The following is a 13,237-nucleotide window of genomic DNA, read 5'->3' on the forward strand; positions in this document are numbered from 1 at the left end:
ACAAATATTAAAATGGATTCTGTATGTGTGGTGTTAAAATAACTTGACTATAAAGATATAGTTTTATTTCTGTTGTTTACTGAAACTTAGAAATAGCTGATATAAGTATGCTTGTGTTAAAATGCCTGCTTGAATGGGATAAAACCCAATGAACACAAGATGAGGACACCTGTACAGATATGCCAACTATCAACACTTGCCATCAGTAGAAAGTATGCACCAAGGCCCAGAACTGAAGGTGATGATAAAAAAGGACTAAAACCACAGCCAAGGAATCCACATGCTCTAAAAAGGCAGACCTAAGGAGGAGCCATTCTAAACAGTTCTTGGAATATGTAAGCTAGCTTGGGAAAAGTTTACTATGCATAATTGTTTATGAATAGGCTGATGCAGTAGAAATGGTATCTAAAGGGTGTTTCCAAAACACCAGGTGTGCGCTTGGCTAAGTGCCAAGATGCACCCAGCTGTAAATCTTTGCTTTCTTGTCTTTGTCTCCTCTTGTCCTTTATTAAACTTTGAATGTTTTACAGGAGAGTGAACCTTGTTTTTCACACAGGACATCCTGGGGGCATGTGGGGGTGTCTGAACACAGGGCTCTGGGGCATGCTGGAGGGCACCAGGGATGTGCGGAGGGGACAGGAGGGCAAAGGGGGCCTGGAAGTCCATTGGGAGCACTTTGTGTGCCCAGGACTGAGCTGTGCCCATGCCCCCAGGGACAGCCAGAGCCTCCCTGCCCGGGTCCCTGGCCTGTTGCTGGGGGCAGGTTCCATGTCAATGGTTACCTGGATCCATTTCTGGGGGCAGGTGCTGTGTCACAGGGGAGCCCTTTGTGACACCCCACTGCTGGCCCTGTGGTCAGTGTCCAGCTGGACAGGGAGAGAAGAGGATAGTTTGGGAATACAGAGCTGGCCAGGAGCCTCTACACACAAGCTCCAGAGTTTCCCTGCTTCTTCAGCAGCCCCGTGGTGCTGAGGATTTTCACAAACGATTCTTATTTCCCCTTTCTCCACTACCAGACTTTTCTTTTCTACCAAAGCATGGAGAGGAGAGCCCCGAGCCAGCCCAGGGTGGCCTGGGAGGAGGACGGGGGTCCCCAGGAAAGCAGCTCCCCAGTGGAGCCCTACGAGGTGACAATGGTGCAGCCCCTGCAGACGGGTGAGTGAGAGGCCCTGCTGGGCTGGGCAGGGCTGGGAGCCCAGCCTGTTTCCCTGGCTCACAGCAGCCCAGGGCTGGCTGTGATGCCTCAGGCTGAGGCTGCTCAGGGCTGACTGCCAGCCCCAGCACAATCTCTGCCAAGGAGGGAGTGAGCAGAGGGGCCCCAACTCCTGCTCTAGGGTGAGGGCAGTGAGCCGCGGCTGGGCCGGCAGCAGGCAGGGATGCCATGAGGCCCTGCACCTTTGCTGTCCCTCTGCCAGTGCATTCCTCAGCCCAAGGCTCTGGGGCTTTCCCCTCCGTGCTGTGCTCCAGCATGGCAGCTCCTCTGCTGGGCACCCTCCAGCCAGGATCCGCCTGGGAAGGCTGTGCCAGCAGAACAGGCACAGGCCTGGGTGGAGGGCAGATCTTCCCCTGCTCTCTGCCATTGCCAGATTCTCTGCAGCCCTTCCTTCTCTCTGTTAGATGCCGCTGGGTTAGCTGTGTGTGAGGAGGAGCAGGAAGCCATGGCATTCATCCAGACCTTTGTCAGGCTCTCTTGCCCGGTAAATGCAGTCCATGGGCTGGTGGCTGTGCCCTGTACTCCCCCGGGGCTCTGGTCCTGCTGGCCATGTGTCCCCTCTCAGACGCCCCATGGTCTCTCTGTCCTTTGCTGCCAGATGCAGGATGACAAGCTGCAGTTCCTGGAGAGCATCCGCAGCCTGTGCAGGAGCGCCACGAACCGTGGCTCGTTAGCAGGCCTGGAGTGCTTCTGCCGCAGACATGAGCTGGCAGAGAAGGTCGAGGTGAGGGCACACCTGGGGAGCCCCAGCACCCTGTGAGGGCAGTGCTTGTGCAGGGTGAGGAGCTGGTGGCACTGGGTGCTGGCAGCTGCCAGGTCCCAGCCCAGCTGTGCTCCACAGGCGCTGCTGAGCGAGGAGCCCCAGAAGCAGATGCGCACAGAGCTGCAGCTGCTTGCCATGCTGGCCATCACCCAACTGAGGTACCTGCTTGTGCCTCTGAGGGACGCTCTGTGTCCACCTGCACAAGGCCCTGAGATGCTGCTGCCATCACCAGTATCCAACTGGAACCTCTCTCTCTGCAGCTCTGTGCTGCCCGAGCTGCTGGACAACACACAGCTGATCAGCTCCTGCTTTCGGAGTGTTCTTCTTCTTCCTCCAGAAGAGGAAGTGACGGGCCTGGAGGCTTCTCTCTACACTCAGGTAAGTGCTGGGTGAGCTGCAGGAACCCCAGGCCCTCTGGGCTGCTCTTAGCCACCGCATGCTGCCTCATGATCAGAGATCCAAGGCACGGCAGGCTCTTGCTTTGCTTTCCGACCCTCATCCTTCCATCCCCTTCCCAGGGCTCGGCCATGTCCAGCATCACAGGCTAGTGCATGCAGGACACTGCCTGTCCCTGGATCTCCCAGGCAGTGAGGGCATCCTGCCCTGGGAATTCTGATCAGTCTCCAGGGTGGGAGGGGCAGCAGAATCCCTGCCATCACTCTCTGTCTTCCCTGCAGACCGTGGATGCCATGGACATCATGCTGAAGGCTGTGGTGCTCAGATCTGGCGAGGTGCTGCAGGACGTCTTGGAGGTCTGGCCTGTGCAGAGAGTGGGGGTGTGGGCACTGTTCCTTACCCTGGGGGGGTTGCCCACTCCTGGCTGGATGGTCCTCAGCCCAGCTGTGAGCAGGCAGAGCACACTGCAGGGAGGGTGCTGCCCTGCCCTGGGGCTCAGCTGGAGTACAGGGGCTGCAGAGAGTGGCACCTGCCTGGCCACAAGGTTGGCCCGGGGCCTTTGTCCCAGGCACAGGAGCCTCCTGAGGCTGAGCTCGAGGTGAAAGGAAGCCTTGAAGGATGCTAGGAGTCCAGCCCAGGAGGAGAGAGCCACGCTGATCTCACAGGAGCTGGTGTCTGCTCCCAGGGCTCACCTCAGCCTCTCTGTGCCCAGGTGCTGCTCACCTTCACCAGCTCTGAGAGAGCCGTTGTGCGGGAGAGGGCCTTGCAGAGGATTTGCAGCCTGAGCCATTGGCTGGCCAGCTGTTCCACTCTGGAGGTGAGGAGCAGGCACCCTCCAGCCATCTCCCTGTCCCCATGGCCAGTAGAGCTGCAGCTCCGAGGTGCCTTCAAGGCCAGCCTGGGCTCAGGCTCTGAGCTGAAAGGTCTTGGTCCCTCCATTTTCCCTGGGCTTCCCAGTCAGGAGCCGGCTCTGCCCCAGCCCTCTGTCGGATGGGACTGCCCAAGGAGCAGGGAGGGAGCTCTCCCTGCTGGGGCTGCTGTCCAGTGATTCTCTGAGATGGGGCCTGCAGGGCCCTACCAAGCTCTGAGCCACCTCCAGCCTGGGATACACTGTGTGGGTCAGGCTTTTGGCCTCAGCTGCTCTTCTTCAGCCATTCTTCTTCTTCAGCCATTCTGCTCTTCTGCCTGCCTCCCCCAGGCTGGTCAAGATGAGGATAGAGATGATGCCTGTGGAAAGATCCAGATCCCAGTCCTTGGGAAGTTGTTTGGACGTCTCATCCTCATGGCATTTGAGGAAGAAAAGACCAACCATGTGGCTCTGGATGCTCTCTACGCCCTCCTCAATTTCATCTGTCAGCAGCAACGTAAGAGAAGCTGTGCTGGGCTGCATCCCCCTGCACAGTGACATCCCCTGATCTATCTGCTGGTCTTCCCTGGCATTTTGATGGACCCTTGTGCCTGGTGCTGGTGCTACCATGTCCCCAGCACGGCTATCACGGCTATCATCTCTATTCCTTCCCCACATTCTCTGTCCCAAGTTCTTGATGGTCCTGTGCAGCTGAGCTGCTCGTCCACACAGGACTCAGCCCCATTCCGCCCATTCCCCAGGTGCCCTGGAGAGCTTGTGTCCTTCCCTGCCACACGCCAGCCCCACGGGCCCTTCCCCCTGACCAGTACTGCAGCCACAGTGCAGCTGGGGGCTGCATGCAGAGCTCCAGGGGCTCGCAGCCTCCTGGGCCAGCAGCACTGGCTGGAGACACTGGAGGAAGGCTGCCCTTTACACCCGTGCACCACCTCCTGCTGCAACCAACTCCTCCCCAGCAATTCCCAGTTCCCAAACTCTGTCAGGATGTGCTGGTTTTCAGCTTTTTTTTTTCTTCTGTTGAGATCAAGACTGAAGGTACTTGAGATGATAGTTCATGTTTAGACTCATTTAAGACTTGTGTTTAATTTATCAATTTTCCAGTCTCACAGGCAGTGACTTCTGTAGTCTTTCATTAACAAGGCAAAAAATGGTTATCTCTCATCACAAGGTCTCTTAAGGCTAAAATATCTAATTAAGAAATGACACCTAAATGATTTTCTCTTTTAAGCTAATAACTAATCACTTGAATTCCGCAATGCGAACTTTTCTGTCCACTTACAAAATACTACTCAAACTTCTGAAGGAGAAGGAAGAAGGTCAAGAAGAACAACCTGTCTCTGCCCTAAAACTTCTATCTTGCCCTATATATATTTCTGTATTCTAAAACCTTCAACTCTTATGTTTTCTAGCCTGTGATATTACACATTTCTAATTAACTATACACCTGTAATCCCAGTGCTATCAATTAATTTTGGAAGTCTTTTTCACGGCCTCAGGTTAGATGTAGTGCTCTCCTGGGTGTAAGACTGTTAGCACAGAAAGTCTAAAATTCTTAGCATCCAGAAGTCCAGCAAGGATGTGGTTGGCTTGCTGGCACAGCAGCTGTGTCTCACTGATGTGTCCAAGTTTCCCCACTCCTCAGGTGTGACACTGCCAGAGGACAATGCACAGCTCCAAGCCCACTGGGAAGATGGGATCAGCTCCTCACTTCATTCTCCTAATGCCAAGGACTTCATCGAGGTACCGAGAGCTCCCCTTGCTGGGACTCTTGTCCACAGCATTTCTGTAAGCAAAGGGGCCCAGAATCAGCAGGGTTCCTTTCCCTCCTGCCACAGGCTGTTGGAAAATACCTGGGACCTTCTGAGAGGACACACATCATCCTCTCAACCATTACGATGTTCCGCTACTCATCTCCCTGCAATCATCAGGTGGCTCTCAGCATGCTGGAGGTGATTGGGAGAGACCCTGACTGGTGGCTGATGGATGTAAGTGGCCTGTGTCTGGATTGCCCTGCCATATTGGCTTCCTGCCTCCCTCCATCCCTCCCAAATCCAGATGTTTTGGGCACCTGGAGCCGCCCTGAGGCAGCAGAGAGGGATGGGAAGGGCAGCTCGGCTCCAGTGGCAGCACCATCCTCACCTGTGTCCCTCCAGGTGCCAAAAATCGTGAGCCACATCTACCACACTGGGTTGGTCACGGACATCCAAGTCCAGCACACCCTCCACTGCCTGCTTCTCTTGGTGGCTGACAGGAGTCCTGGGCAGGTGGTCACAACACTGCTGCAGATCGCCCCACGAGGAGATAGGTACTGGTGCCAAAAGCCCCTGTGGGGAGAGGGACCCTGAGACCCTCTGGCTGGCAAACCCAAGAACACTGCAGGACCCCACCAAGGAGCCAGGCCCCCCATCCCACCATGCTTTCCAGCCCTGATGGGGGTCATTCAGGCCTGCAACAGCCAAAGCTGGCTGGGCCTGCCAGAGCTAGCCCAGAGCCAGCACGCTGCTCCTCAGGCATCTCCTGCCTGCCTGGGCAGGATCCCCAGGCAGCCCACATCCTGCAGCGCTGGCCCAGGCCCTGCTGACAGTGCTCTGCCTTGCAGGAATGCCCTCAGTTTGTGGGAGGTGATGTTCTCGGTGCCCCAGACGGTAGAGAAGGTCTTGAAGGAGCTTCGTGTCCAACTCCAGGACCTGAAGAATGGCATTTTCCGCACCTTTCCTGAAAACGACTGCCTCTCTTACTTGGCTGTGCGTGAGCAGCAAAAGCTCTGGTGCCCTTGTCCTCAGCTGTGGGGGAAGCAGAAGCTGTGCCAGAGGAGCCCTGCTGGCTTTGCCAGGGGCAAAGTTGCTCACTGCAGGGTTTCTTTCAGCTGCTGGCCTCCGAAGATGTGCAAGAGGAGGAATTCGCTCCATTGTACAAAACCTGCAGGTTTCTGCTGTATTCAGCCAACAGCACAGACAGAGAGATAACCTCCCTGCTGCTCAGGGCCCTCATCACACTGTCCAACAGAGATGACAGGGTGAGCAGGGTGCTGTCAGGGGCACACACGGGGAAGCCAGGCTTTGAACCCTGGGCTGGGAGTCAGGACAAGGGCTCACGGCTCCAAACAGCCTCCCTGACTGGCAGGGCCTGCTCACCAAATGGAAACTGTCTTTCCTGCAGGCGAGAAAAATGAAGGTCCTGCTGCCAGACCTGATGAACCTGTTGCGGCAGAACTGCACGTCTCTGGTGATGATGGCCCTGATGGTCCTCCAGAACATGATGAAGTGCTTGAAGAGGACCGAAGCCAGTTCCATTGCTGCAGATGTGGCGAGGATACTCTGGTACCACTTTGATGAGGTGAGGCCAATGTGAGCCCGAGCCCTGAGAGGGGCACTGGGCTGTGACAGCAGCACTCGGGGCAGGCTCCGCTCCCCTGGGCTCTCCCGGCATGGATTCTGCTTCTCCCCACTCTGCAATCTGGCCCCCGAGCATCGCCCCTCACCTCAGCTGCTGTCACACCCTGCTGGGAAGGATGAAAGTTTGACAAGAAAGTCTCACAGATATGGATGCTTGGCAGAAAGATTTCTGAATGTAGAACTTGAGAATGAAATAGGGATGGAAGCAAGTTTTGATACAGAAGAAAAGAATTGCCCAGCCACTCTTACTGGATAACTAAGAAGGCAAAGGGTATGTTAGTTAGAAGGGGATTTTTATCACTTAGAGCAAAGGATAAACCCACCTCAAACAAGAAGATGTTTTTACCAAGCAGAAAGATAGCACAGGCAAACAAGACTGCCAACATCGCAAGCAGAAAAAAGGTCTCAAAATTTTCCACTGCAAGAAAACTGGAAAACAACTTCTAACTTAAACTGTAACATACTAACTTCTAGTGATTGGAGAATAGTAACACGAATATGGTAATTATAGTAGTTATGATGGGCTATAGGTAAAAGTTAAGCTATAGATTGGTTCTTCTGTATTAAGATGCTATTAAGCAAAGAAAAGTATATAATGCAATGTAACCAAAATTAAAGGGTCTTCAGGCTTGCCTACTGCTGGAGCAGACAGCTGTAGGCACAGGCTCTGTCACCCATGACCCTGCATGGCTGTAACATCTTGGGTACAATAAACTGCATTTTGAAGAGCCGCCTGAAGTCCCACATATCTCCTTCAGGCTCTTGCTACACCCCTCATTATGGGTGGCAGCTGCTGTTTCCCAAGCTCACCTCTCCTTGTTCCTTCCAGGAGGAAAGCTGGGTGCGGGAGAGCTGCATCAGCTCCTTCAGAGACCTGGTGAGGACAGTGGTGGGGAAGGAGAAGAAGTGGATGAAGAACTTCGTGCACACTGTCCTGGCCCCGCTCATCCTTCGCATGAACGACGAGGCCCCCAAAGTGGGCCAGGTACTGATGTCAAGGCTGAGCAGTGACACAGAGAGGGGTGGCTGACATTCCCTGGGGCTCCGGGGCACTGGGCAGCACCCCCCAGCACAGACCCTGGGAAGGGTCCCTGCAGAATCAGTGCAGCAGGGCTGGACAAGCTGGCACGGCCATTCCCAACCCCTGCCCTGCCTACTGCAGCAGGGCTCAGCCCCAGCCCAGCACCACCAAGGTGTGGGATGTGTGCTGTGTGGTCCCCAAAGGTGTTGGAGAGCAGGGATTTGAGCCTCTATCCCTGCACCTAAAGGCCATTCCCAGATGCTTTGGCAGGGGCGTGTCCCAGCTCCCTAAAGGCAGAGGCACCTTTCCCAGGCCCTGGAGTCATGTCCCAGCTTCTGCTGTTCCACAGGCCTCCAGGAATGCCCTCCTTGCCATCGCAGAGCTCCTCAAGTGGAAGGAGATGAAGCATGTGGTGAAGACACGGCAGACCTGGAAGATGGCTGAGTGCTTGGTGAGGATGCACCCCAGGGACTGTGCCAGGCCATGGGCTCTGCAGCTGGGCCTAGGCAAGAGACCCCACAGCCTGGAGCTGCATCCTTGTTCCTGGCTCAAGAACAGGGCTCTTCTCCAGGCTCATCTCCAGGCCCATCTCCCCTTCCTGCACCCAGTGGGAGGGAACAGGGCTCTTGGTGATGGAGGTGCTGGCAGGAGGGGCTGCTCCAGCCACCTGGAGGGTATGTGCCAATGCTCACACCTCTATGGTCTCTCCAGATGAAAAAAGACAGCAGCAGGGCTGAGCAGTACCTTCTTCAGAGCCTGAAGTACCTGAAGGACCCTCAGGAATGCGTGCGAGACTCGACTATCAGGTTCATTGGTAAGCCCCAGCCCAGGCTGCCACTTTGGGCAGCTCCTGTCTGCCCCAGCCCTTGCCCAGTGCCACATCCAGGCTACTGGTGGGCCCTGGCTGCTGGGAGCATGCTGGGGAACAGCAGGGGCTGACAGAGCTCTGTGCCCAGGGACCATCATGCGGCATGTCAAGGACCAAAGCACGGAGGTGCCTGCTCTGATTGTCAGAGGTGAGTGGGGAGCGAGGGCTGGGAGACTGGGGGGTCTCTGCAAACACAGGAACTCACCTCGGCTCTGTTTTGGTCACAGAACTTCAGGCCTTGGAGAAAGGTGGCTGTGAATTCATCTGTTGCCTGGCAGCTCAGACCAGCTTGATCCTGAGCAGGCTGAGGGAGCAGCAATCACCAGCAGGGTCCCGATGCTCTCTGTGGTGCTGGCACCGCTGAGCTGGGGGCCTCTTGTGTCCAGAGTGGCACATTCAGGCCAGACTGATCAGGAACACCCTCCCACTGATTCACAAGGTGCAGAAAGGACTCCTGACTTCCTGAGGTTCTTCTCAGAGAAGGCTCTGCGTGTGGTTGGATCCAGGCTTGGTCACAGCACTTCGTCATACATCATTGAACCTGGACATCACTTTGTTCTAAGGATTATGGTTGGCAAACGAACTATATCTGTACATAGTTTATTTGTAAATAAAGTTAGTTTTGTGTTTAAATAATAGCTTGTCAATTTCTTTCTAAGACAAGGTGACCCATCTGGTTAATCAAGGAAAGCCAGTAAAAAATCCCAAAAGACTGGGATTCCAGCAAAGATTTGCAGCCTGTCTCTGGCAGGATCCTTCAGGACAAACTGTCTAGCCCCAGCTGGATAAACATGCCATGTGCTGGGTGACAATGGGCACAAGGCTTGGGCACAAAAGGTGACAGTGACTGGGGTGGCATCAGGCTGGCACCAGTCACTAGTGGGGTTCTGCAGGGCTCCATCCTCGGCCCTGTGCTCCCCAACATCTCCATAAATGGCTTGGACACAGGACTGGCAGGGATCCTGAGCAGTGCACAGCCAGTACAAAATGGGAAGAGCTATTGGCTCCCTGGAAGGCCTGAAGGCCCTTGGAGAGACCTGGACACAGGGGACAAAGGGACAACCACCAACCATGTGGAGACCAACAAACACAGGGGATGGATTCTGCCCCTGGGATGGGGCAATCCAGGATGTACGGTGTCATGGTTTGACCCTGGCACAATGCCAGTGCCCCCATGAAAGGTATATTTCCAAAATGGTTACAGTGAGATGTGACCAGGAAACAGAAATGGAGGGGACAAAAACCACTTTATTAATCTATAACATAGAAACAAAAGGGAAAAAAAAACCAAAACACACACAATCCACAATGGAACCCCTCCAAAACCACCTCCTCCCCCCACCCCTCTAACACTCAATCCCCTCTAACACTCAATTCTCAGTCCAATACCGTCCTTCAAACAACCTCCCCCCAGTTCATCCGGAGAGAGGAGTCTCCCTCTTGCACCATGGGCCTCCCCAGGAAACACAGTTGGAACCTCCTGTGCTTCCATGTCACACGTGGCAGCTGCCCGAAGAGAATCTGCCATGGTGACCATCTTCCTTCCATGTCCAGTGCTCTCACCACTGGCCATGGATCCAAACTGCTCCTTAGGTCCTTTTAAGAATGCCTTGCCCAGTTCCAAGAAGTGGCCGCCTCTCACCATTTGGGACACCTGTCCCCCCCATATTCACTCCCCTGGGGCCTGGGGGTCTCATGAACAGAGATCCTTCTCCGCTGAAGGCAGAGGGCTCCAGCACACCCTCCCCATCAGTCTCTGTTCCCTCTACTTCTTATAACAGCTTTGTCACTTCTGGCTTCTGGCCAACCACCTCCCCCAAGGTGCAGTGTCTACATTACAGGAAGAAATTGGTTCTGTCCCGTGGCCATGTAAGAGGGAAGTCCAGCCAAAAGGCCACTGCAATCATCTCCTCCATCTAGGGCACTTCTCATCTGCTGGCATTTCTTCACTCACTCAAACCTTCTTTTCACTTGCCCATCCTCCATGCCCGCTCAATTCTCAGCTGGGGAGGATCAATGTTTTTTACAGCTTCCATTGTCACAGCATCAAAGGGGTTAAAACCTCAGCCACGGTCTGCTGGGGGCACCTTGCCCCCCCTTCTTCTCCTGGCCATGGTGCCAGCACAAGATATCAAATTTCAAGCCAGCCCAGTCTCTATCACTCTCTCCCAGAGGGGGGGCTGCCCAAACATCCCAGATCTCCTCCACCCCTGCACCTTGCAGGGCTCTGGCCTCCCTTCCCACAGGCCGCATGGCCTCCCCTGCCCCACCCAGACGCAGCTGGGCAGGGGAGAGGTCAGATCCACTCACTGACCGGACTCAAAAACGAGAGTCCCTCTGGGAATCTTCTGCTTTTAACCCCTGTGTGTTCTCAGAGGCATATCCAGATCCCCAGTGGCCACAACAGGTGCCAGTTTCAAATCTGGCCACTGATTGGTTTGACGACAACTTTTTCAGAAACTCACTTCCTAGTCAAACCACTATCTCTAACTCTTCATCTTGGTCTCGTGGCGGGAGTGACAACGGGCTTTCTACCTCTCTGTCCCTCTCTCCCGCCGCTTCTTCTTGCACCCACTCCTCCAGGAGCTCGTTCAGCAGAGTTTCCAGGGAGGGTGAGTCCTCAGAGTCAGAGCCCAAGTCTGCCAGCAGCTCAGGAGACAACAGCTCTGAGCAGTTTTGTGCCTCTCCTGTGGTGTCTTTGGCCAAACTACAACCGCTGTGTGGCACCAAGGGGTCTGCAGGTGGTTCCACGGTGGCACTTGATGGATCCCTGAGGATGCAGCTGGGCATCATGGGGCTTTCTTCATTGCTTATGGAGGAGGAGATGTCTCCAAAGAGCTCTGCATACATTTTCTCTTCCTCCAGCTTTTCCAGCTCCTCCCTCTTTTTATGCGTAATTTGCAGCAAATCATCAGGCCCCATGCACAGCTGCTTGTGAAGTGCAGTGTGCTTGGCTGGCTGACAAGTTGCCCTTTCCTCACAGGAGCCTCCAGAGAAAGGAGAAGCTGAGAAGCCTGAGCTTTCCCTAGGCTCTCATGTGGGGCAGAGCTTGCCATGGCCCTCATCCCAGAGGTCTCCAGCCAGGGCAGAAGCTTCTGCCTGTACTTCATTCTCCTTCAAGAACAGGGCAAGCCACAGACTCTGCAGGTCTTGGTCCCACTCTCCTGCAGCCTGTGCTTCTGGGAGTTCTTCCTCCTCCAGTGTTTCCTCCAGCTCCTTTACAGGAATGTCCCAGAGCTGTGAGTTTCCAGAGACAGAGTTCTGCTCTGCCAACTGGGCATGGGACGGGAGCTCAGAGCACTTTGCTGCCTTTTCTGTGGAGCCTTTGGTTGAGCTGGAAGCACTGGGCAGCTCCTGGGGCTCTGCATCAATATCTTGGCAGGCACCTGACTAATTGTGAGTGCAGATGGACATGATGGACCTGTTTACTGACAGGTGTGGCCTGAGGCCTCCAAAAAGCTCTTTGTAGATGTTGCTACCATGCCCCTCCTGCACCTCAAGGCCCCCCTCTTTCGCAGAGTGCCCCAGGTGCTTCCAAGCCGGCTGGGCCCCACTGCGGAGTGGCACGCCACGTGCAGGTGTCACGGGTGGCAGGCAATGGCCCTGCCTTGCTGCTGACCCCTGCCAGAGCCCTTCTGTTGTCCTCTCCAAGGAGGGTGTTCCCTGGGCTCTGCCCACAGCCAGAGTGCTCCATGGAGAAGGTGGCACACGCTCTGGCTGGCCCCTGGCCATGGGGCCCACAGAACATGCTGTGCCTCTGGGAGAGGATCCAGAGGCTGCTGCTGCAGGTGCTGCTGGCAGAGGGGGCAGCTTGACCCTCTCAGTGGATGTTCTGGATATTTGAACACTGGGCTGGCCTGGAGGTGCCAGTGTCACCTGAGGGCCATGGAGAGGTGGCAAGTCCAACACGGCCAATCTCTGTGGCCCTGTGACACTGCTGCGGGGCACTGAGCGCCCGCCCTCCTGGCTGCCCCTGCGTGTGCAGGACCTGGTGGGGCTCCGTGACCACATGGGGAACAGAGTGGGCCTGTCCCCAGGAATGGGTGTGATGGTCGTCCAGGTGACCCTATGTGCCGCCTGTGGCTGCCCGTGGGTCACCTGTGGGAAGCAGGAGGAGGCACGGGATGGAGCTGGCTGTGTGGGCACGGTGTCCCCCATGTGCCTGCAGGCCCGGCCCTGGCCCCAAGGCAGGTTCTGGCCAGAGCAGCCAGGCTGGGCCGGGTTCCCAGCTGGGCTCGCTGCCTCTGGGGCATTGCTGTGCCTGGGACATCCCAGCCCTGTCCCCTCCACAGAGCATGGCCTGGTGCCAGGCCTGGCTGTCCGTGTCCCAGGGCTTCCCCAGGTCCCACTGCAGGCTGTCCCTCCATCCCTGTCCCTCACCTGTCGCCGCTGGTACAGCAGTGGCTGCGCCTCACGGGGCTGGCCGTGGGCATTTGTCTCCTGCTTCTTCAGCATTGTGGGAGCGCTCTGGTGAACACTGGCCACAATCACCCAGGGGAGCTGCTGCCTCCAGAGAAGCTGCTGCCTCCTCAGAGAGCTGCTCTCCTGGGAGTGGCCACTGCAGGGGCTGGCAGCCCCAAGGGTCATGACATGAACCCTCACCACAACGGCCTCTGGGCACGATGTCACTGCGGGTCACAAAGGCCTGGTGGGCACAGCTGCCTTTCTCACAGAGGCCTGGAATCCATGCTGATTCCCCTGGACACAAAGGCCTTT

The 13,237-nt window shown here is 55.8% G+C and overlaps 1 protein-coding gene across 2 annotated transcripts; it reads left to right on the plus strand.

Annotated features, from left to right (window-relative positions):
- The first annotated feature begins 810 nt into the window (after positions 1–810).
- Positions 811–9,083, plus strand: LOC135287342 (uncharacterized). Of its 2 annotated transcripts, XM_064400687.1 has the most exons (19): positions 813–1,155; positions 1,618–1,697; positions 1,812–1,937; positions 2,055–2,134; positions 2,237–2,354; positions 2,654–2,728; positions 3,085–3,189; positions 3,571–3,736; positions 4,880–4,977; positions 5,073–5,222; positions 5,391–5,542; positions 5,837–5,981; positions 6,104–6,253; positions 6,397–6,573; positions 7,462–7,617; positions 8,003–8,104; positions 8,365–8,467; positions 8,610–8,669; positions 8,749–9,083. In XM_064400687.1, the coding sequence occupies exons 1-19, from the start codon at positions 1,038–1,040 to the stop codon at positions 8,883–8,885; spliced, it is 2,298 nt and encodes a 765-aa protein (XP_064256757.1). In that variant the 5' UTR covers positions 813–1,037; the 3' UTR covers positions 8,886–9,083. The 2 variants fall into 2 exon arrangements, with proteins under 2 accessions (XP_064256756.1, XP_064256757.1); XM_064400686.1 differs by having other exon boundaries at positions 811–1,155; positions 2,055–2,354.
- Positions 9,084–13,237: the final 4,154 nt, after the last annotated feature.

The sequence above is a fragment of the Passer domesticus genome, chromosome 29 (assembly GCF_036417665.1).
Source record: "Passer domesticus isolate bPasDom1 chromosome 29, bPasDom1.hap1, whole genome shotgun sequence".
NCBI lineage: Eukaryota > Metazoa > Chordata > Aves > Passeriformes > Passeridae > Passer > Passer domesticus.